Source organism: Oreochromis niloticus, linkage group LG20, assembly GCF_001858045.2.
Source record: "Oreochromis niloticus isolate F11D_XX linkage group LG20, O_niloticus_UMD_NMBU, whole genome shotgun sequence".
Classification (NCBI taxonomy): Eukaryota; Metazoa; Chordata; class Actinopteri; order Cichliformes; family Cichlidae; genus Oreochromis; species Oreochromis niloticus.
The window spans coordinates 19166379-19191537 of record NC_031984.2 but is presented as its reverse complement, the minus strand read 5'-3'; the positions used below and the strand labels follow the sequence as shown (position 1 = coordinate 19191537).

At 40.6% G+C, this 25159-nt stretch overlaps 2 protein-coding genes across 2 annotated transcripts; both read left to right on the top strand.

Moving 5' to 3' along the window:
• LOC100691729 (homeobox protein Hox-A3) lies at positions 1–3980 on the top strand. Its single transcript, XM_013273155.2, has 3 exons — positions 1–1120; positions 1453–1625; positions 2884–3980. Exons 2-3 carry the CDS (start codon positions 1592–1594, stop codon positions 3405–3407), a joined length of 558 nt encoding a protein of 185 aa, XP_013128609.2. The 5' UTR covers positions 1–1120; positions 1453–1591; the 3' UTR covers positions 3408–3980.
• Positions 3981–13289: 9309 nt separating this feature from the next.
• Positions 13290–18981, top strand: hoxc1a (homeobox C1a). The gene is given in 3 exon segments (XM_025901682.1): positions 13290–13945; positions 17517–17620; positions 17623–18981. Coding segments are annotated over 3 exon segments (888 nt in total). The 5' UTR covers positions 13290–13421; the 3' UTR covers positions 17883–18981.
• The last annotated feature ends 6178 nt before the right edge of the window (positions 18982–25159 follow it).

The window sequence follows — 25159 nt, the reverse complement described above, 5'->3', positions numbered from 1 at the left end:
ATGTTTGGCACTGTGGCTGTAAACAGGCGCGTAAGAGCCTTAAACTGAGCATCTCATGTTTGGGTTCACGCCTTCGTGCAGAAAGAGGAATTTAACCCCTCCAAAAGATGCCCATAGTGTTTGAGTGTTGCCTCCTGGAGCCACCGTCAGTGGACTCGATGCTATACTGTGATGCCTGATTAATGCAAATACGTTGAATTGTCCTATAGAAAAAAAATCTTTAACGATTGCGTCCTTTGTCTTTGTGTGGCAATGACTGTCATGTCTTTGTTTGACCACTCCCAGTGAATCCCATTAAGCCAAAGCTACACTGTTATAAACACACGCTGTGTCTTAAAAGAAAGCCCGCCGATTTATAATAGGTATTTAAATTAGTTTCAGACTAAGTTATCCAAAATAAGCGTAATGATTTCGTTTTACAGACTTAAAACAGATTTACTCCAGTTAGTGCCCCTAGTAGAATGAAACTACGCGGATAAGCACCATTATTTATAATAGCGTTTGACTGGGGAAACAAACAAACAAACAAACAAGCAAACAAGGAGCGCAATTTCTTTTTAATAATTTTACACCTACAAAAGCTTCCGCAGAATAATGAGCTGTGATCCATAACCAGTTATTAACCATCTCTTATTCCACCTCACAGACGCGTATTGTGGCGCAGAGAAAAAAATCCTCGCATCGCATTTGTTTAAACCTACCACCAAAAAGTTCAGGATGTGTGGCTGCGAGCGGCGGTTCCTTCAAAAATAAAACGAGAAAATGAGTCCTGTCAAAAGAGTTACAATATTACAAGAAATTTGCGGCCAGTTTCTAATGAAATCCTCCTCACCGCACGTGTAAGCTTTGTCTGTCTCCCCCCCTTTCTCCTAATGTTTTTCTCTCCGCTTAAACACATCTCCCTCTTTCTCTTACACTGATTACACAGTCGTTTGGCGTCTTTTCATATTCCATTATATGTTTTTTTATATCCTAGGTAAAGAAATGCAGGCTGCTCATAGAAATGTCTGAAGAAATATGGCAGAAGCTTCCTCTGGGTTCCAAGTTGCCGGCGGATTACTTTCCAACTCCAGAGCTCCGTCATTGGAGGACTGCCACACGTGACCACGGCACCCTTCTGGTAAATATTATTCAATTGTTCCAAATGGTTATTCAAAGTGCACTTTCCTGCGTGCCTTTTTACATTCAGGTTAATTGTGATCGAATATTAGATAGATACACGTCCTCGCCTTTTACTGCTGTTGAGGGACTCCTGGTTTTATTTGAAACAGTTTGATGAGCTGGGTCCATGGACCCCCAACAGTTTGCCCTCCCACTGCAGCTGCATGGCAACAGTTTTGCTATGAGCTCTGGACAGGTGCCAAAATTAAGCGCGGGATACAATGAAGGAGGAGGAGGAGGCCAAGAAGCAGAACTTAATCAGCAAAACATGACCTCCTCTTCTCGTGTCAGTTCCAGGTTGAACCCAGATGAACAATCTGAGTGCCCACTGGAGCCCGTGGTTCACTGCCATGGCAAGGGCAAGCTGGACATCAAGAGCAGGAGCTGCAGTCTACTCACCATCTGCCGCTCAGAAGTAATTTTTCCCTGGATGAATCCACGGACCACTGGCTCTGAACAATCTGGTAACTGGTTTTGTTCATTATCTGTGCCTTTTTAAAGCTAACACTGAGTCTTCAAAATATTTGTGACACAAGAAGCTTCATTAGGGTCTTTACAAACTCACATGTTTTTCCCTCTTTTTAAATTTTTCTTTTTTCGACTGAATATGTAACTCAAACACTCAGTGTCTTTGTTACCTTTCTTTGGAAGCAGAACAGCTACAGCAAAGTAACTTTTCAGGAGTGGTCAAAGTCATCTGCTTGATCACACTTAAGAGAACTTTGTTCTAATGTGAGCCCTCTTTCTGCTTTGTCAATGAATGAGTGCTGGTGTTACTGAACAGTTAACCAAATGCCACTGTCATGCTCACAGCATACAGGGCTGTTTTTCCAGTCCTGCAGGCAAAGTGATGTTCCAAACAGACAAGCTGGAGCACAAATGCTGCACAAACACTTCTTTTAATCCACAAAAAAAAAAAGAAAAAATCAGCACTGCGATCTGTCATCTCTTGACACGGTCTCAAAATGGATTGTATCAGTTCATTAACTCTATCACATCATGACTATAGAGGCGAGTGTGTTTATTTTGAGAGCAAAATCTCCATATATTTAAAAAAAAAGAGAAAAAAGCTTTTAGACTTTTTTTGAATTTCATGTTCTAATCATGCTGTGTTTTTTTCTTTCTTTTTAAATCTTTGAAATACTTAAACATTGCTGTGTCGACAAGCTAACATATAACAAGGAAGCAGTCCTCCAGTGCGGCAGATTATTGTTATATAGTTTTCACTATAGGTCTTATTAAGTATCCATTAACCCTGGTATGTTACATTATTATCAACAGAGCCTGGTATTGCTCATATACATGTCAAATTGAATCCCTAATGGTGGTTATTTTCAGTGGTGGTCCCAAGGTACCTTTTAAGTGACTGAGATGAGGATTTGACAGGTCTGCTTCCGTGTGTAGCTCTGATTAATGTGTTCTGTCAGGCAGCCGTAGTGGCGTCAGATGTTTCCCCCAGACTGCTTCTTCGGGAGGTAACTTTCCCTGAACACATGACACAGTAGACAGCCAGTCTTGTATAGTGTCTCAACCATGACTGAATGCGCAGGAAGAGCTGAGGGCTCTTACTTGGTCACAGGTTGATTGTCTGAGGATTAACACGGGCCTCCCTGGCACTTGAAGTCTTCCATGTGGAGGTTATACATTTCAGGATAGAACTGTTAGATGTGTGGCATTTCCTTTTAACACCCTCTCTTCTTTATGTGCTTCCTCCATCATCAGTCAGGAGTGGCATGGCAGCTGGTCTATCAGGTAGAGGAAGGCAAAGTGTGAAGAGGGAGAGGACAGCCTTTACCAACAACCAGCTGCTGGAGCTGGAGAAGGAGTTCCACTTCAGCCCTTACCTGTGTCGTCCTAGGAGGCTGGAGATGGCCGCTGGGCTCCAGCTCACTGATCGTCAAGTTAAGATCTGGTTTCAAAACCGCAGGATGAGGTACAAGAAGGAGCAGAAGTATGGAAAGATGACAAGTTTATCTCAGTGGTCCACCTGCAACCTGTCTTCCAGCTCAGCCTTTGCAGATCACCTGAATTTTCCAGATGCAAACATTGTTAGAACTTCCTCCTCCTCCTCAGACTTGCACGCCCCTCTCTTTGGCTCTTTCAGTAACAGCAATAATGGTCAGTATATTCACCCCTCAGACCTGGCCCATTTGAACTGCATACTTCCATCTGTTGCAAATGGTCCATCGGCCTCCTTTACAAGCATAGATAGTCATCACCGTGCTGGCATTTCAAAGTGGCCCTAGGGCCCCATAATGGCCAACTCCTCCTGTGCTCATCAAAATCTCAATATGATACATCTACTTTCACTTACTTATGAAAGACTGGAGGATGAGTCTGATCAGCAGGGTTGAAGTTCCCTCAACACACCCTTTCAGCATTCATGGAACATTTTAATTAAACCATATGAACACATCTTAATTAAAGGAAACCTACAGCGATATCTTTTGTGTTTCTCAAACACAGTGACTCAAGACTGCAGGGCCTCAAACTTGCTGTGCTTTTTGTACATACACACAGCATGCACAAGACATTTAAAGAAGTAATAATTACATGTTTTTGTTCTGTAATCTTACGGGTGTATTGTCGCATGGTTAATGCATGCATGATGTAGACTTTGAGTGAGTCTTCCATTGCCTTCCTGTTGTCAGACAATTGCTAAGTGGTTGTCATTTTCTAAGTGTTACATTAGGATTTTTTTTGCATTTAAATAACAGGTTGTGTGAAATATTAGTAAGTGTTAAATGGGCAAATTAATGTTCATTTTGACTGATGTTATATTTTTGTTAAAACTATTAAATGATACGGCAAGTCTTTGATACTTCTATTGATTAATTGAGATGTCACATACTGTACAGGCTTAATAAATGAATGTGGGAAAACTGTAGCTCTTGTGCAATGTTTACCCTATTCATCGCTGATTAGACTTACATTTTTTTCTCCAGCAGTATTTTTATGATTAAAGATTCCTGGATTAGATCCCAAATGGAAAAAATGAGAACGACTCTGTAATCAAATTAAGGCGTGCTTTAGATTCACTGAAAACTCCATAGTATTGTGCATTCACGTTGCACAGTCTCGCAACATAAGCCTCTCCCTCACTTCTGCCTATGAGTTCCCCACCATTAATCACTGAGACAAGGCAGTCTTTCCAGCACTCCAACCACAAGCTCTGAACCCATTGGGCACCATGACAAGATCTCTTGCCTCCTCCTTCCCAGCCTTTGCCTTTTCAATAGCAAAATTGTAGTGCTGCAAGTTGGGGCTGGCCTCCCGCTCAGGGGGCATGTTAGTTGTGTAGCGTAGAAGCCCTTCCAACATCCCATAGGGTTGCACCAGAGACCAGTGGCATTCAATCACTTGTGACAACATATTATCTTAAAGAACAATGAGAAGACTTCTTTTTTAAATGGTGTTCACTGTGTCACTGTGACATGTGGATTCTGAAATGTAAACAGAGTCATGGAAATGTTATTTTTAATCATCTATTTTTGATTTTAAAAAGACGACTCTCATTGGGGGGAGGGCATTATGCACGCATTTGACAGAAGTGGGTCACATGTTCTCCTGAAACTTCAGAGTTTATCAGATAGACTGCAACTTCCAAAGGAGCAATTCCTGTCTTATTCTTGATAATGTGAGGGCTAGTGTTGATACTGCGCATGAGTTATAAGCATGCTATGTGATGTATAAGAGTTGTGTTGCTGTAAATGAGCTATCACAGATGACTACTGACAGCTATGAAATTGGGGAGGTAACAAGGAAGTTGATCCCCTAGTGGTTCTGGATGGAATGCCTTCCTGCTCCTAATTCATTGCTTCATCAGCTGGCATTTGGTAAATACTTGACACCATTTGCAGCTCGCCTCAGTTGGTGTCAGGGGAGCTATATAGCACCTATAAGTCTATGAACATTTCGATCTAAATAAAGCCACGTCCACACCACATCTGTAGAGAAGAGGTGGTGACAGCTGGGTAATTTAGGAGAAATATAATAAAGGGCAAAAGAGAGAAAGACACATGGAAAGAAAAGTTCTCCTCGAAAAAATCTGTTCATTTACAAAGAGACAGAAAGAGGGGAGGGGAGTGTAAGGAAGAAGAAGCAGACAGCGCTGGATTCCTGAAATTCTTCCATATGCTGAGTGATTTATGATTTTAACGGTGCTGAGGTTCACTAGGACTTTTACCTCTGGTTCCTCTACATGATCTTTTTCCAGACACTGAAAGCTGGAGGATCCACACACTGAAGTGCAGTAATTCTGTGGATGAGGTCAAGGAGGAGGGGGGGGGTCCCCAAGGGTCAAAGAAAGCCTCCCCCAAGGGCCCCAGTGCAAGGGCGAACAGACTGCTTCCATTTCAACATTAAGTTAGCCAGTTGTTCACACGCTGGGTCACTCCTAGTTAGCAGCATAAAGTCATTATTTCCTTTTCACTCACTTGACTTCTTTGCCCTGTTTGATCACATGTGTTTTTAGTGGGTGAGGATCAGGAAAGCCAAAAAATCCTTACATGTTTTTCCAGATTCTGGGCTTTGCCTTAAGTAGATCTTTGAAGTGACAAATGATCCCAGCCGTGGTACCGTGAAACCAGCTTTGGTTACGGTCCATCATTAATTTCAAAATTTTGCATTATGTCCTTTACAGTGACTGATGTGCAACTGTCCAATTTGCAGCTGTTGTGTAACTGATTTTGGGTTTAGATTTGAAAAATGCTCCCTGCATCCAGACTTTTCTTAAGCTGCAGTGAAAACAAAACTGCTCTAAGTTTAACAAAGATGTGCTGCTTTAAGTATCTTTCACTATAATCAACAAATGCCAGCTGCTTCTTATTTTACCATCCCATAAGCTGCTGCTGTCCATTGGAGAAGTGATAATTCCATTCATTATATGGGGCTCTATCAAAGCAAATAAATGATGATGATAATAATTAATGCTTATGAGTCAACCCTTTCGCTTATTAGTATATATTTCCATAAACAGTTTATTTTCTGATTGGCTGGCAGCCTAAATCAGAGATTCCTAAAGCCTGAGAGTACCTAAAAATCCTCTAAGCTCCATTTAGGAGGTTTTCCCCTCAGCTTATTCTTCATTTGCTAATTTGTTTTCCCATCCTTGGCCACGATCCATGCATGCGGTTATTTACATCAGTAATTAATGCCAATGACTAACCTGCTTTAAAATTTCATAAGCTGGGCTTGGTGTCCTCCGAAAAGCACAATGTCTTTTCAGTACAATGACCTCCATTTATTTAGCACTGATTTATTTATTAGGTTTTTGCTTTGGTAAACAATCCTTTATCAGAGAACACAAAGAAAGGTAACCTCCTCATTATATAGTGATTAAAAAACATCTCCAGGGGTAGTAACAATGGACATTATTTACATTTAAAAGTCATTAAACAAAAATGTTCAAATCCCCTTTTGAAATTATCAAACAGTATCTTAGGAAAATATTTCTGTAGGCACAGTTTCTAAGTAGGCATATACCCTCAACATTTACTGAATTTATGGCCTTATTCAATCACTGATGAGTTCAGATCATAAGGCGAGCTCGAGCGAGGAATAAAGAAGAAAACAAAAAAAAAGAAAACAACAACACAAGTATGTGTGTCTCTTAAACAACATGAATACATGTGCCAAAGTACTGTTCTTGATGCTGTTTATTCTGACATAAAACTTTACAATATAAACATGAAACCAAGTTTGTGCAAAAGCATGTATGCATCGATGTCCATCCTGCAGAAATAAAATTCATGTTAAAAAAATTTTCATTGGACAACAAACAACACCTTCGAAATTTGTGGGAATTTGCTTTTGTTCTTGACATAAATGAGTTCAGATGGATGGCTGTGCTATTTAAAGACATGAAATATCTTCAAAAGGCTTATTTTTGTCATTTATGTCTTTCGTAGATTTCAGTGTCGATAATGTGGAAGTGTGTTATAACTGACACATATTCAACAACATATAAAAGACTCAAGAATGACCAGTTAAGTGTAAGAAAATGCCACTCAACAACAAAGACGTTATTGGAAAAGTTTTGGTGAAAAAGGCAGAGAGCTAAAAACTGCTACTACTACTACATGCAGGAGAAAAACCAACAGAGTCCTAGAAGTCATTTCCGCTTTGGTGGGGATATGTTCTACACACTGGCTTCTGTGAATTACTGCTTCATTAAATAAAATCTTTAAAATTTCTGGTACGTATTGCATGTTCTCCTAGTTTTCTCACACCCTTATGGTCAGACTCTAATATCTACTTTTATAAAAAATAATTTGTATAAGCATAATGGTAGGGTTTATGACCAAACTGGGAAATCTTCCTTTTAATTTTTAAAGTAAATCACTAAAATAAAAACTTGTGAATGTCACAAACACAACTTTGTTCAGTTCTGGTGTAAAACGCTGAACTTTTATGATTGGCCTTTAGGAGGTTTTGTTCTTTTTATGACCTGCTAACCTTCTTAGCTTTCTCCCTCCACAGTAGTAAGTGCTGCCCACCAGTCTCTCCAGGTGCTTGTTGCTCAAGATGATTGTTAAGTATCAATTTCCTGTGTCACCTTTATGGGTTTTATTTATTTGTCTGCTCCTTCTTGTGGAACAGTGCCTGAGCATCACTCAGGTAGATGGATTATAACTCAACTGCTACGACTCATCAATCTTGGAAATTTGACTTCCTGAATCTCATACAACTGTTACTGTCATATTATGGCACAGCATTATCAAGATCAATGGCATTTTAAATGCTTCCCAGTTAAGGATGATCGGTGACAATAAAAAGGTAAGTTGGTGATGAAACTGTCTCTGCTGTGGTGAGCTGCACTCAGCGCAGTGAGGGAGTCACCTACTGCAGCTCGCTTGTCCCCCAGACGAGATCTGCGTAACTGAATGAACTTGTAATCACAACAGTCACCCTGCTAAATGTCACATGTTGACCATTATTGATCATCCAAGACTTATTCAACACCCAATGACTTCATCAGGGTCTAATCAATGGACTATTTTTTTTTTGTTCTCACATAAAAACGCATTTTAATATTCAGCATAAAAGGATTTGCAGTGTTATCAGAATAGTGATATCAGGCTACTGGAAATATGAACTGTATGTAAGCTTCAAATCCCACTGTTTTGTCTCTTGTCTCCCCTGGAGACAGGGGACCATCTGTAACAGCACAAGAAAATAAACATAATTGATTTTCCTTAATACTTCATAGTGTTACCTATCAGCCTGCACACAGTTTGCAAACTGACGTAATGTTTTAGACCTTTGCCACACACAGAAAGGGGTTTCAGATTGGAGAGACTCGGCTTGGATTCTCAGATATCCTATAAGCTACATCTGTAGGTGGTGTCGACAGTGTGATTTTATGCTGCTATATCCCAATTACATAATGCATAATACGAACATATACGAGTTAAGGTAAAGCTCAATTTTAGGTTGTTTAGCTGAAGTACCTGGATAGCAACAGATATTCCAGAAGTTTTACAGCTCCATTTCACTGGAATCTCATTAGCAAATACATCAAAATAGTGTAATAACACAGTCCTGTAAACAGTAAAATATTATTAACAGCAGCACAAACAGCAGGTTTACGTAATTAAAACCAGAAAACTCTGTCAACACATCTTTTCAGCTTGATTTATCTTGTATTATTTCAACTGGGTTTCACTTGGAATACCTAATAAAGTGGCTTTCGGGTGTTAATGGCTATATCCTGAATTGTGATAAGGAAAATTGAGTATTTTCAGAGACATGTAGCTTGTATAGTTGTGCAAACGTATTATTTTTATGTCAGCACTGCAGGACAATGAAACCATCAGAAAGTAACTTTAATGAAACATTCAATACTTCAAAAAGACAGGCATTCATTTTCACTGCAGTATTAATTTTGCAGTGCAATAATGTTGCTGATGTAATTTTCATAACAGAACTTTAAATTAAACTTTTCCGCATATTTCATGGTTACTGTTAAGGAAATTTGTTTAACATGATCCATGAAAATCCAAAACCGGAGCCATGAAAATATGATTTAAGTCTGAATACCTAAATCTTCTTAAATGCACGAATAAGCTGACACAGACTGGCAGACATGGCAACACAAATTGTTTTCACTACTTTAAAACTACTTAATAAGAAACAAAAGACATGTAACTAATATATGAATATTCTAAAAACCCAGCATTCTTTCAAACCTTCACGTTTTTCTATTGCTGACATTTTCCTCCTTAAGACTAAAAGAATAATCTATCTTTAACTTAAACAGAGGATTAGTGCTTTATTAATATGGCATCATTGTTGTATCACCATTTTGCTATTAACCATGCTTAGCATGCACAGTAGACTACTGATTTGTGCTGTGAACAAGCAGGGGATGTTTAAGTAAAAAATAAATAAATAAATAAAAGCAACTCCTCTTTCCCTGCAGCTAAAACAATGCTGTATGAGGGAGAATATTACAGAGTGTGCTGCAATGATGAACATTTCCTCCTGTTTCATGTTTAACCCTGCTCATTTCCCACAGTAAGAACTCCGGAAACACACAAGTGTGCACAGCAGCTTGGGGGGAAGATGACTGATGGCTTGTTGTCATGATGTTTGGGATTCTGCCGACTCGAAGCCTCCTGGCTCACTGAAGCTGTGAAGCGCTGCAGCACATACTACAGGCTATAGTTGAAAAGTCCTGGTATTAGTAAGGTATTGCTTCATTGTCACACTGTTGAGCCTGTGCAGAATGCAGTTATCTGTAATGTCCCTGGCCATTTGCACAGTAGTTGCACTGGATTTATGATTATGGCTCATGTGCCGAGACAGATTTCTGCTATTCAACAATGAAGCAAGAACAATTATTAGAATTTCACACTGAGCGGATGGGTTATTTTGTTTTCAGTTGGTATTCCCTGGATTGTGTGTGTGGTCTGGGTATACGCTAAGATAAACCTTACTTCTGACCTAAGGATTTTTCAAAAATGTCAATATTTGGGGGGAAAAAAAGCTGACAGGCTCCATCAGTCACTCAGATAGCCATCTTTCAACTGGTCAGTGTGCCACGCTTTCTGTGTGTGCTTCTTCTTCAGTCCTTTCTCTGTACCTTGAATTATTTCTCTTTGTCCCTCTGCCATATTACAGCTCTATCATGATGCCTGATGAGCCTTCCCACCATAAACATGGCATAGATAGCTGTCATCTTCCCATCTTGGAACTGCATTAACAGCAGTGACCCATCTGGCTGGTGGTGACAGTCGTCTGTCAGCGCTGGTTAATTCTCAGCCTTGTGAGGGTCAAAAGCTGACACATAATGAGACTTGACAGTGTTGCAGGGCTACACAAGGGTCTAGTGTCAACTGCGGCCGCAGCATTATGTCAGCAGCAGCAGGATGAGAGTTCACTTCAAAACCAAGGAGGTAATCTGAGCACGGCCGCACTGATCCCAGGGCCTTGACTGCCTATTGACACACATCAGAACATGGACGCAAAACAAATTAACATCAGTCAATATTCTCCCCCCACCTCCTCCTGGCTCCTGACACAGCCACCTAAGTGCTGCCATGTTTACCTCACCTCCAGTCAAAACAATAGAGACTACGGGGATAATGGTGAAAAGGGAAAAAAAATGTCTGCACTCAGTTTTAAGAGGGTATTTCAGGTGTTTATGGGCAGAATATTCCCATTCCTGGTATGTGTGTAAGACTGCAGAGTTTGGTTTGAGGGGGATTAAAATTCAGAATTGTATTTGCAGGATCCATTTCATTTAAACACAGAGATTATACTCTTTCTAAATCTTGTGCAAAATTTGTGGTTTAGGGGACACAAGCTGTCCAGAGGAAGGAGTCTGAGCTAAACAAAATCATGCAACTTCTGTTCCACCGGGCAGTGATGTGGAACAACACCTCATATATGCTAATCAAACATATGGCACTTCTAGGAATAAAACATGGGTTGTTGTTGTTGTTCTATGAGATTAAAAAAAAAAGGTTACTTGATTTTGAATGCAATTTGAATGCATCCAAAGGCTGCAATAGTCTGTGGCTGCTGCAAAAAAAAAGGAAGGAAAAAAAAATCATTTGCAAATGTAAAAGCCGAGATTGCCCGCACCTGTTTTTTTTCCCTCTTCCTCTTCTTTTCCCCTCTCTGCAACCCTTTCCCGTCCCCCGCCTCCCTCTGCTGAAAGCCATTACAGAAATACAATTTCTAATACCTCCGCACAGGTCTTCGATCGACTGCAAACAAATTTATATTCAGGCGGTAAACAGAAAGCTGCAGAGATTTATTTAGAGTGTGGAGGAGAGAAACAAGCTAGCGCGTGAACCCTGAGTAACCTCCGAGCTGACATGAAGATGGATCAGTGCACCATGCAAATGCATGGAGAGAAGGGATATATTGCACTCAGTCATTCAGCACATCGCTGCCTGTAGAATCCCATTAACTCCCACAGCTGGGACCATATTTCTGTGTTGTAAGAATGCAGTTAGAAGTTGTTCATTACGCTGAATTATTTTGTAATTACTGCAGACTTAAAAGACATAGGAAATATAGTTAAAATAACGCGATAAGAACGGTGGCAGATATTTTATAGGTTAGGGTTTTAATTAAATGTTACCTGTTAGATAGCACATAATACTAATATTAATAATGTTAATAACAGTTATGCTGCTACTACTACCACTAGCGATGATAATAATAAAAAAAGTAATATAACCGTGAAGTTACTATATTTAAGTAGTAATAAAATGCATATTAAATGTACTAATTACATGTACTAATTAATAGGTTTGGGGGTTTTTTACTAATTAAACTAAGAGTCCGTGGGAAACAAAAATACAGGTGTAAATAAGTTAAAATTATTAAATAACTTTACACGTCTTCAACTTATTTGCGGCATCACAGCTTTTTTTCACAGAGATAATAAATAAAAGTGCCAATCACATGATCGTTGAAACTTAAAAATAACAAGCTAGCTATTTAATTTCTGTCATTCTTTTTTTATACCCTCACAAATTATTGGATTTATAGAAGCTGTGAGGTGGGATCAAAGTGAAAGCGAAAATAAATGTGGTTTTCAAATGAATATTAGAAGTTAGCACTGGCGCATCAGGGCATTATCAGCTCTATTAATTCCCCTGGTTTTAAATGTATGCGGCCAAGCTGAGCGTCACAGTGATGCGTGAATTTGAAAGGAGGTCACCAGAAATAAATACATAAATAAATACATAAATAAAAACAACAAAAAAAACCCAAACAGCTGCACTGTGGAGCTCCTTGATCTGTGGGTAAAAATACTGAGCTGCTGTAGCTGTGTGCCTGTAGATCTGCTGTTGCACCAAATGTCTTTTAGGGCGGTGCAGACCCAGCAGCTTTTTTGCTCTTATTAATATATAAATATATTTTCTGTCACTCTTTCAACTTTCAGCCATGTAACCCTGTTTACACAAGCGTGAAAATTGTCCCACAGCAGTTCATTTCCGGTTAAACACAGGAAAAGTACAGTCGTAAAAGCAGCTGCTAACCCAGCTGAGGATCACGTCAAACTTGAGCTGAACACGTCCTGTCTCCCACTTACAGCTTCTTGATCTTCACGCGGAGCCATTTTTTGTATTTGTTCGAGACTAATTACAAATCTGCTGCCACTGAACTTCTAAATACCAGCTGTCACGACCTCTGAACCCGTCAAGTGTGTCTTTCACATGACCTAAGCCCTTTGCTAAAGAGGGCCCTGGGTTTTTTTTCAGAAGCCTTGAAAAATTTACATAATCCATTAACTACATCAGTATAGACTTATATTATGTTAATTCGACTTTGGACAAAAAGTTTTTTTATTGTTATTTTGAAAAATAACCAGTGAGGGAGAATATGACTTTGTCTAAATGGACAAAAACTGTGTTTCTTTGGTGTCGTGTCCTACCTGTCGAAAGGTGAGAGGCCCACAGAGGCCCTCAGTGTGATGATGATTGACTTTCCTGCTGCTTTCTAAGGATGTTTGTAGTTTTGTTCTGTGGGTCTGCTTGTTGTGCTCGGACACCATTAAAAATGTTGACCTTAAGTGAGTCTCGCAACTTGCTTGCTCGGCTTAATCAGTTTTGTCCAGCCTGATGACAGAGATGTCCAGCTATTGGCCGAGAAGGGGAGGGCACGTCATCTCCATCAATCAGGGACTGCTGTTTCTCCTCTGAGGAATGTCCCCACGGTCGTCCAGCCGCCTGACCATGCATGAGAGGCCGGGCATGAAGTGCAAGCCCGTCCAATGATTATGCAGGGGAAAGGTGATAATGACTTCCTATCAAGAGTTAACGGCCGAAGGGGAGAATAGCCCTCTGTTAACGGGCTGCTGCCGAGCAAAAGAGGTCATAAACCAGGACCTGGGCAGCAGGTCTCATCCTGAACTCGGTGGTCGTGATGAGGAGGGGAAAGTGGAGGTGGAAGTTGCCTCGGGATTTTATTCTCCGCGTCTGACTTTGTGCACCTCTTCGAACAGCTCTCCTCCTCCTCCAGGGTTTGAGACTCTGGAGGGATTCTCGACACTGGCCTGCCCCCACTCGTCCCGTGTCCCCTGGCGGTGCAGGGCGCAGGGGCAGGGCTCTCCAGGACGTGGATACTGCGCGTCAAATAAAGAGAAGCCACAGCGCTTTGGGTCACTTACGGAGGAAATTCAAATTTACCCTCACAATATCCCCGAGATTCACGTCGCCATGGGACGCTCCACGAGCCCGGACTGTAAAGGAGCTGATACGGATGAAAGGAGTAAAACTTTTGAGTGGATGAGAGTAAAGAGGAGTCAGCACCGGGCGAGTAAGTTTTGTGTGTGTGTGTGTGCAGGGATACTGGGCGAGAGAGGGAGGGATGAAATAACCGCGAATTTAATTTGGGATAATTTTTTTAATATATTTTGTTCGGTTGTTAGCTTTTAAATAACTTTGCTTTATAGTTGAGAAAGTTTGATCGAAGTTTTCTATTCGAGCAGGAAAAGAAAAAAAAGGGGGGGAAAAAGCTGACGTGTGTGATGCGTCACCGTGAACGATTTCCTCCGTCACCAACAAACAAAAGCTGAATTTCAAAGATAAATGCTCCCACCTTAAAAAGCAAATCAAAACGCTTCGAAGGCAGCTATAGCTGTTCTTACTCGACGCCACATTTGAATATGCTCATGAGGAGTCGGGTACAATTTTCTTAACGGTTTCATGTTAATATGTCTGTTAGGTTATTTAACATTTTTTTTGCTCCACCTACTGTTGCAAGCCGAATTTAGACTGTGCACAGAGGGAGAAGGTGAAGTACAGTGAGAAGCCTGTTTAGCCTCAGTGTATATTCAACCCAGAAAACAATCAATTATTTACCCTTGCCCTTACTAACCAGCAGACTTTGAATAATGCAACAGACCACTGCCTGTCGAGGCTCACAGGAAGTTGAGTAAAACTTACTCCTGTAAGCTGAAGTGCTCCCTGAGTATTGATTAGTTGTCTGTTTGTAATGAAAGCCCTTGTGTATTGATTTCAGTTTGCAGCACCTTTACATGTGTCCACCTTTTTAACATAATTGCTGTCACAGATCATCATTTCACTGACTGATGAGTTCTGGGCAGAGAGCCCACAGAAGAATACATATCCCAGACTTAAAAAAAAAATACCAGGAGCATACTAATGTGAAAAATGCCCATCAATCCTCAATTTTATGTGAGTTATAGTATCTTATGTAGATCCTTCATTTGATCAATAATGTCACTTGATTGACTGGCCACTGTACTTGGGCTGGGTTTCATAAATTTTACATGGAGGAAGATTTACAACAGCGGTGGTCCAGTGCTGTTTTTTTTTCTTTTCTTTTTAATAGTCTGTGTCTGTGGTAAGGATGCTGCTGACCCAAATATCCAGTGACCAAATCTGAAACAAACAACAAAAACTATTTGTGATAGCAGGCCCCAGCTTCTCTTTTAAGGGATGCAACAAACAATCTGAACATAAAATAATGTCATAATCTTCCTGCTACCTTTTCTCAAAAAAGGGGAGACATCACATTTGATTTGAATTTTGATCATTTTGTGACTCAGCAAACATAAAATCTGTAGAACCCAACTGTTTGCTCAATATTCAGATTAGTCCATTGAACGGTCTCGGAATAAAAAACTATGTGGCAATGGGTCAAGCTCAAACCAATGAAATAACAACTACATTTAAAAAAAAATACAATAAAAATACTCACATTAATGGCTTAGCTACTGAGGTGCATTTGCAGATTCTTTAAAGATGCTGCTGTGACAGAAATAGAAATGTGGCAGCTGATTTGTTATAAAAAATGAAATGGTGTGAGAAACAAACAAACCAACAAACAAAAACAAACAAATAAAAAAACCTACATTTCATAGTTTTTAGGCTAGATATATTGCCAAAGCGATGGAGGTAGAAGGTGACAGCCACACTGCTGATTGATCTCAAAGTCATTTTATCCATCAAACACATTAGAGACACACTCACATGATCCAAATCCATGTGCTTGAGAAAACCATTTGCTCACACCCACCCACGCAAAAAGACATTTCCTGCCAGTATTGTTTGTATCTCTGTAACCTCTTTCTGTATCTCTCTGAAGGAGATCATCTGTAGGAGTAACTCATTAGGACTACTGTGTAACTTGTAAAAGAGTCATTAGTGAAAGTATGCTTTCCTCTGGAGGTTGTATTGGTTTTGGCACCAAAAAAAAAAAAAAAAAAAGTCTTGCGTATTCTTCCATGTTGAAAGGCCTCCATAGACCTGCTGTAACCTGATCTCCTGGCTCAGTGTATATACTCCCAGTGCGTCATTCTTCAATTATGCTTTGACAGCACCTGAATTACTGTGGGCTGGATGCCCAGATGACTGAGGCAATGTGTATTGATCTATCCCTTTTCTTCTTCCCTCTCCTTGGCTTGGAAGGCCCTTCCATTCCCTTTGCTGGCTGGCTATTTTTAAGCATGCAAGTCATTCCTCAAATATTTAGTTTGATTCTTTTATGCCTTCTGGCCGGCATCAATTCTATTATCTTTGGAGCCATTAATCAGAATGTGCATGTGATTTGCACTCCACAAAGCTTAAGTTCTTAATTACATACAGTTTCTCTGCATTGGTTCTTCATATTCGCTGGCCTCTAATTCTCAGGCTCGGTCACCTTCGCATTCATTTTCTTAAAACACAGATGTTGACATTTATCCTATAACTGACCTTTCCATCTGCTATGCTTTTCCAAGTGGCTGGAGGCCTGTTAACCTTCCTCTCTATGAATTGTGGTGGGAGGCATTGCTCTACACCTGGCACACTGACTCCATTATGCAGAAGCAGCAGCCCATTTTCTCAGAGGCAAAGACACACTGACGACTACCCACAATGTCAGCAATGAAAAATCCAGATATAGCTGCACTTCCTGTCATTCATTGCACATAAGTAGCACAGATGATACTTTAATGTGTAACCCAGAAACCTCAGAGGACAAAAATGGAGACATTTGTCATTAATGCAACGTTCGAAAGGATTTGTAAACTGTTAAACTGTCATTGACACAGAAAGACCCAAAGGCAAATAATTAATGATTCTGATGAATACAGTTAATGGACTGTAAATGCTACAAAGTTGTGTTGAATCGCCAAACATCTGACTGCTTTACATCAGAATATACGGCATATATTATTTTCTATACGGTTTTTAATGAACTCGCTGAATGTTTTGATGAACACACTTTTAAAATATAATGCTGCCCAGTAATACTGCAAAACATCCAAACTCTCACACTCAGAAGTTTCACTTTAAATCTCTGATAGGTTTCCAAGCTGTGAGCTTGTGGACTGCAATGTGTTGCGCAGGTCTTTCTGTTGTTATGTCCCATCTAGATAGCACAAAATTTCAAGCCTCTCTGCTTTACAGCAGCTCAGGATTTTGCACCCTGCCTATAGGCTTTTTGGTAAAGCTGATACCTCTGATGAATACATCTTTATTATACAGGGGGCACTTTAAATCATTAGGCTGGCACAGAGCCAATTCCTGTAAATGAGTTTTATATAATTTTATCCCCAGTAAATGCTTCAATACTCAACTACTCTTTAAGTCAAAAAATAATAAAGATTATTTATTTATTTATTCTTCATTATCACTGAGATTGGGCTGCAAATAATTTATTTCCACAGTAAACATTTAATTTATTTTTTTCTGGAAACAGAAAGTTATGACTTCAGGTATATAGCCCAACAAACTGAACTTTTCACGTTTTCAGCTTTTGGGTTCAGCTTAAATCGAGGATATGGGCGTGGATAATTTAATTCAGAAAGGTTTTGTGCTTCTTTTGTTAGTAGCCTCATTGATCTTGCTGAAGAAGGTTTTCATGTGCTCTCTCTCCCCAGCCAGGACGCGCATGACCTGTGGGTTCAGTATTGTTGACTCGGGCCTCGGTGTGGTGGAGGCTGGAAACCGCAGCATCTGCGCGGACGGCCATCCCACGGTGAACGGGCCCCGAGGATCAGTTACAGCACCAAGCAGCTGACCGAGCTGGAGAAGGAGTTCCACTTCAACAAGTACCTGACGCGGGCCAGGCGGGTGGAGGTCGCCGGCGCCCTGCAGCTTAGCGAGACCCAGGTGAAAGTTTGGTTTCAGAACAGACGCATGAAGGAGAAGAAATTACAGAGAGACGGGCTACTCTCCGACCCGAGGCCCGCGGCTCCGCACTCACACGCCGACACTTTGGACACCTGCCCCTTCCACGGACCGACCTAGCCGAGAAAAAAAAGAACAACAACAAAAAAAAAATCAAAACAAACAAACACCTGTCCCTGAACTCCTGAACTGCATCGTGCGTTACACGGCAAGCCTGCAAATGTTTTGATTGGCGTTTGCATCGTTTTCAATCAGCCTTCACCTTTATTTGCTTACAACGATGGATGCTTAACGCAAGAAGCGCAAAGGCAAGTTTCTTCATGCAAGAACGGGCCGAGACGATTTGTCATTCTCCCCGGCTTCAGACTGGTGCTCTGATTTGAATATTAAAATTCAACTCATCCCATTGCGCTCCTATCTACACAATGTAAACGAAGATACAAACTCATATTAATTGCCCATAGAAACTGTGGAAGTCCATTTGCGTATTTTCTTTTTGTGTTTTTTGTTTCCTTTTGTGTTTTTGTTTTTTACTTTTTTGGACAATTTATTCGGCAAACCTGAACACATTTATTTAACTTTGCCCCCCAGTTTCTATTTAAAATGTATTATTTTTATTTATTGAAGAACTACTTATGATGATTATTTATTTTGATATTTTTACAGCATTTATTCACATTATTCCATCAAATTAACTAGCTGCCGTCTCAGACAAATTAAAGTCCACAGTTATGGAGATTTCCTTTTTCCGTTTAAGCTGTTTGCTTCTGACGGTTCACATTTGAGGACAGGGGGAGATGCACCTGTTGTAGGCAGAGCCCACGCGTTATGTTACCAAATAGTTATCAAGCTAATTTAGCTTCGCTTTGAATCCTGCCTTCGTGTCGTGTGTTTTATCCACTCCCACGGTTTCCTTTATCCACGGAACGATTAAAATGCCATGATTGATGGAGAGATTTATTGACGGGCTCGTATTGGAGTATTGATCCGTGGTGATCCATCCATTTGAGGCACAAATATGGGAGCATTTGCATGCATGTGTAACTGCATGTTAATGGAATGTAGAAACGTCACGATCGGGAGCTGTTGCGTCTTTTATTGCTTCTATATATGCATCAGAAAATGATAATTTAGCTGAAAGACTCATGCGGGAGAAGAGACAATAAAACGGTGCCTGTGCTGTTTTGCAGATCAACCAATAAACTGTGTGGCCCCAGCAGTTCGAGCAGCTAAATATTCCTTCCAGATTCACATCTCATCTCATATAAAGTAAATGATGGTAAACACGGCCCTTAAACACTGTTATGTTTCCGGTATCACACTGCGTTTCTATCATGTTAATGTCTACTTTAATATCAAGATATGGGCCATCAGGCACATTAATTCTGTGTAAGGGAATATTTTTGTTTAGCTTTCAATTAGCGTGTTTGCACTGGAAATGAAGGTTACTGGATCCAAAACGGATATTAATCATAACAAAGGAATTAAACTTGAGTGTTGGAGATTAGAAATAAAGTGCTAGGATAAAAGATGAAGAAGAAGAGGAGGAAGAGGAGGAAGAAATTGGGCCGGTTTCAAACCTCTGACAAGTGTTCTCGTTTGAATTTGTCATGTAAGTAAAATGCTACTGGTAATCCTCATTTAAAGTAATACAATTGCGCCTTTGTAGGGCACAAGAGTAGACATGGAGGCTGCAAGGCCAAGCTAATATATGCAGTTACACCAGAGTTCACCTCTCACCTCCTGACCTTTGCCTTGCCTCGGAACAACGATGACCCGGTCAGCGGCTCAGAGAGAGCAAGATGCACCATTAATTTGGGTGACCTCGAAGTCTGAGCTTTTCTCTTCCTTTCTTTCGTTTTCTCTTCTTTTTTTTCAACAAGCAACTCCAAATGCTTTTGTTCTGGTGTGGGGTGTGTGTGTCCACACAACAATATTTCATCGAGCTGAATAGAAGGGCGAGCAGGCCATATGATAATTGTTCATATTATAATTCCATACCAGGCCAGATAATGGATTTTTTTTCCTCCTACACCTAGAGGTAACCTAATTTTTGCCCCGTCTCTTATTTTAATAAGCCAAAAAAATATGCTACTGGCTCAGTTTATAAACCGGATGAAAGAGTCTTTTCGCCCAATAAGTTTTGGGATATAAACTACAGACCTATTTTTAATAGCAAAGTTGAAACATTAGAGTTACTTGAGCATGCTCAACAGTTAATATGATTCCATGTCAGAGCCAGCATAAACAATATTTGGAACAACTATTCATTAGAAGTTTGCAGTTTATATATTTTATGCATATTTGCTTGAAGAATTAAAAAAAAAAAAAAAACTACACACACCTATTTTTCTCCAAGCCCCCAAACAATATGTTTTTAATGTGCATCTCATTAGTGAAAGCCAGAAAAGTTGAAGAAGTTTAAAGTTAAAGAAGAGGAGCCGACTTTACAAACCTTTAAAAGTTATCTTTTCTTTTGTCTTTTTTTTTTTTTCTTTTTTCGGAATTGATATGAATGATTTTACATGCAAGCAGGACCAAAATATGTTGAGCCCAATTTATTTTGAATTTGCATTTAAACAAAACACACACCATTAAGGCTGCCTTTCTCTAAACAAAATAGCACAAATTGGAATGTTTAACAAAACCATCAAATGTGTTTGTCTCGTTAATGCAAAGTGCACGCATGTGAAGGTCACAGGGATAATGATGGGCACAGCGATGTTGGAATCATGTCAGTTTAAAGCCAGCAACTATAAAAATGTCCACTGTTATTACAGGGATGTGTTGTTTATGTTGACCTTTTTAGAAACTCTTATCATCTTATCATATATTGACAGGGCTCCATGTAGCAGGTTGTAATGTGCACAGCGCTACGCTTGCAGCAGGTGTGCACTCTGACTTTTTTAAAAAAAAAATACAAACTTACTTAGAAAAGAGGAAAAACCTAATGTAAATTAGAAAGAAGAAGTAAATGTGGGAAAAAGCTGATTTATTTTGTTTGAACTATCACCTTCATTTCATTGTGTGGCAGCTTCAGTGTTTGCGTCTCAATTGATGAAAGCAGAACGGCATTGTTTGTTCAGACCTGACATTTAGTTCGAAAGCATTTGAGCGTGACTCTGCTCTGATGAATTTGTACTCTCCTGTAATTCCTTCCTGAAGATGTACGGTTGGTTCGGAAGACTGACAGCTGTGCTGTGCTTAGACACACGTAAACACGTGGCAAGTGGGAAGAAAGTTAAAGCCAAAATTACTCAAATCCAGATATATTGCTGCCACAGGTAGCACCAGCATCATCATCATCATGGAGCAAGCTTTCCTCACCTTCATTTTTCTCCTCTTTATTTACAGTAGTTATTTCTCATGATGAAAATCAATCTAAAATCAGTTTTATTCTGCTCATTAATTCAGCAAGAAAGCTATTCATATTTAAAATAAGTATAATAATTTGTTTAATGAATAGTTCCACTTGTTTTGTTAAAGTATTCCTGAACAGAAAACACACAACTGAGATATTAAAGCAAATCCACTGATGTATTAGTGTATAATGAATGAGGCTATTGGCAGTCTCTCATTTCTTTTCTTCTCTATTGTAAGCTGGCTGATGTGGGCAGCTGTTACAATCCTCCCGAGGAACACTGAGGCATGAGCAATGTGTGCCTTACAGAATACCTTACACTACTTTTTTAAAATGAACATATATAAGTGGGTTCTTTCTGAGCTTACTCTAATTAATGCAAAGTTAACCTGAAATTAACTTAATGCATAATATGCATGTAATATTTTCACCAAGCTCGGGGGAATAAAATCAATTGATCACGTTAAGCTTTTTCTAACTTTATGTGAAGCACTTACAGAACAGATAGCTTGGTTGTTGTTTTAATTATAGGTCATTTGAATGCTCTCCTCCCCTTAGTTTTTTTTTCTGCTTGTCTGATTTTACTGTTTTTCTTTATTTGCAAAGACTTTCATGCACTATTAGTCTTTTTAATCGGCGTCTTTCACATATTTGACTACCAAACAATTTGTACATCAAGAAAAGTAGAAATGAAGTGCACCTGTTTGTGCGCGAGCGCGTGCCAATGCATGTTTGGATGTTCTGTGTACAATTACACAAATATGTGTTTGGTTTCCTAGGTGCTGCTAATAATGCGCTCAAAAAAGATACAAAGTACCTATTTGAATAATTGTTCACTCGCATGCGTACACACGCTCGCATACAAATCCATACATAACACATTCTGACAGAGCGACGCTGAACAACATGCACACCAGTCCAGTCCTTGCCTCTCCTCTCTTGCTCCACTCCAGGGAGCAGATGTTTGGGGACAGCTTACAGCCTCAGCGAATTTCTGTGTACAAAGCAAACAGCAGCACTCAGCACTTCTGGCTGCAATGGGAAATGTGCTCTTGAAGTGGGGGGAGGGGTGGCCTTTGAGTCACTGTAAGGTATCATGAGGATGGGTGGAGAGGGGCAAAAAGAGCGAGAAGGAGGGTACACGCAGAGGTGAAACTGTGTCAAGGTTACAAGTGGCTTGCATAGGAAAATCCCCCCAATTTCCCGAGAAAGCGCTGCTGTGTGTCGAAGCAGTGCAGGGCAGCATACTGGCCGATATACTTAGTACCCCTGTGTGACATCATCAGGAAAATCAAGCTACATATCTGATTGTGTCTACATGACCTCTCCAGTGCAGCTCTGTCTGCTCACTAGTTTGGATTGCCCTTTGAAAAGTTGCAGACAAGCATAAAGTGGAGGGAAAAAGGGGGGAAACAATGTAATAAGTCGCCGCAGATATTGCTGATATTGCATCTAAGACATCAGCTACAGCATGGGACCAGTTCTGCTAATGATGCCATCGATATAATGCATTGATTTAAAGGTGCTGGTCCTGTGGCAGTATGCTACCCGTGCCCTCTTTTGTTTGCCTTCTATAGAAAAGTAGCATTTAATATTTATTTAAAAAGATCACTAAACATAAGTACTCGAGATTGCTCATGAAAATGACAATTTTATTTTGCACTTAAATAAATACTTTGTGCCCTTTTCATTCATTCCAAAATATTTACAGTGCAGCTTTACTGCATATGCTCGTCAATATGCTGCACGCAATTAGCTCAAACACACACACACACAAGCATACACTTTTACTTGTGCATGCGAGAAGACACATTTTGACCTCTCATCAGTGTATTATAATCCCTAAACAAACCATCATAAATGAGCCCTGCCATGCTTATTTGTCTGAGCGAAAGTAACCCCCCCCCCCCTCCTTTTCTGCCCTTGGGGTGAGGTTGCCATAGTGACAGATTCATAGACATATGGAGAGAGAGGAGAAGAGGAGCTTGGCTGAAGGGGTGGGGCTGAAGGGGTGAGGTGGAGGGAAGACAGAGGAGAAGGGGATGGGTACCGGTTTGAGGACGCTGGCGCTCTGTCTTTCAGATGTGTCTTTGTGTTTCATCTGTCAATCAGCCATCCGTGGCAGTTTGTGCTCGGCGAGTGAACAGTTCATGAACTTTTACTCTGCCAGGCGCCATCTTGGCTGTATTTCACAGGGGACGGGATTGATTTTCAAGGCAGCTTCACCCCCCCTCCCGAAAAAAAAAAAGAAGAAGAAAGAAAACATGATAGGCTACGTGTGGAGGCAACAAAATGTGTATTATTAAATTGACTTGCAAATTTGTGTCCGCATATTGCAGTCTCTTGTCATTTTGTTGCTTACGCTAATGACTAATGAGCATTAGGGAAACAAACATACAGATGTTTTTGCGTCTCGCTAATTAGATTTGGATGATGTTTTCGGCTAACCTGAGGACAGCTTGACAATGGACAAGGAAAGGGAGAGAGAAGGGGAAATAAAAAAGAGAGAGTGAAAGGAAAGGGGTGTGGGTTTGCAGCGGCCATCAGGGCTGGCCTTGGTGCTGTAAAAACACATTTTTTCATCAGACATTTTATGCAAAAGGGAAAGACCAGGTGCTCAATCAAACCTCACGCCCACTGTTTTATTTTTCATCTTCACCCCTCCCAGTGCTTCTCTGCACAAACCTTCTGTGTGCCTTCCCTCTACCCTCACACCATTCTTCTCTTCCTCTTCCCTCTCTGTGTCATTCGTCTTCCATTCTGCCCCTCTGCTGCCTGCTCTCCAACTGATATGAGAGAGTGACCCTTGGGCCCTCAGGGGTCAAGTGATACAAGGTCATTGGCAGGTCATCTCTGCTGACTGGCTGACCTCTAAAAGGACTTCTGGAAGGAGCCAATCAGGTCTTGCTCCTTCCCCCCTAAGGCGGATCCCCCTCCCCAGCTCCTCGGCAGCCTGTGTCACATGACCAGTGTGAGGCGTCAGAGGGAGGATGATTAATGATGCTTTTAGTACCTGTTTAGAATGAAGCTGTCCACACCGCACTGTAATTACCCACTCCCAGGCGGCAGCTGCCCAACGTAATTGCTTTTTGTTTGTTGACCTGGTTTATTGAGGAGAAAGATGGCTTTGGCTGGGTAAGATGGTGCTATGTACAGTATACAGAGGTGACAATAATATGTATGTCAAAATTTTTTGGTGTCATTGCATGGTAGAGATTTATGTAAGCCAGGAGAGAGAGGACGTGTACCTCAGTTGTGTGTGGGAGGAGATACAAATGAGGCAAGATACAAAGTCACTTTAGGCTGGTTTTGTACCACAAATGCACTTTTAAACACAAAAATAAAAGTGGAACGGTATTTAGCCACCAAATGTCAACAACAGATCTACAACCTTTGCACAGAACTCCAAAGACAGCAACAGACCTCCTGTGCAAGGTTACCGTGTGCAACACTAAAATACACACACATTTGGCATGCACAGTCACCGAGGAGTATGTTCTGTCATGCATAATTTATGATAACATCTCAAAGGTGAAAATTCAAAGCTAAGTTCAGAAGGTCAGTGGAATATTGCACCTAGAGGTCCCCCCCGCCCTCCCTTTCCCTCCCATTTCTTGTTTGGCTACATGCCTAAAGCAAATATGAAAATTTCAGTACCTGCGGTGCAGTGCCACGAGGACAGTGACAATGAAACTCAGATAAACAGCCCCTCGTTTGACCTATGGAGAGCATAAATTTACCACCCATAAATCCCTGAGAGTTTCAGTTCTGTTTGGCGCATTTGCAGTGCCTCTCTACCCAGACTGAGAGAGGCAAGTGTCGGGTATCTGTGCTTCTGTATGAGCAGCTTTCATCCTGCTCCTGGTTCTCACATAACTCAGTCCTGCAGCCTTTATCACCGCCTCATAAATAACGAGGCTATCGCCTGATAATGTCCGCTTAATGCTTAGTCAATAAAGCCCACAGTAAGAGGGGCCTTTTTTAGCCTCTCTCTTGTACATAAATATAAACAGTGCAGTAGATTGATGTGATGGGC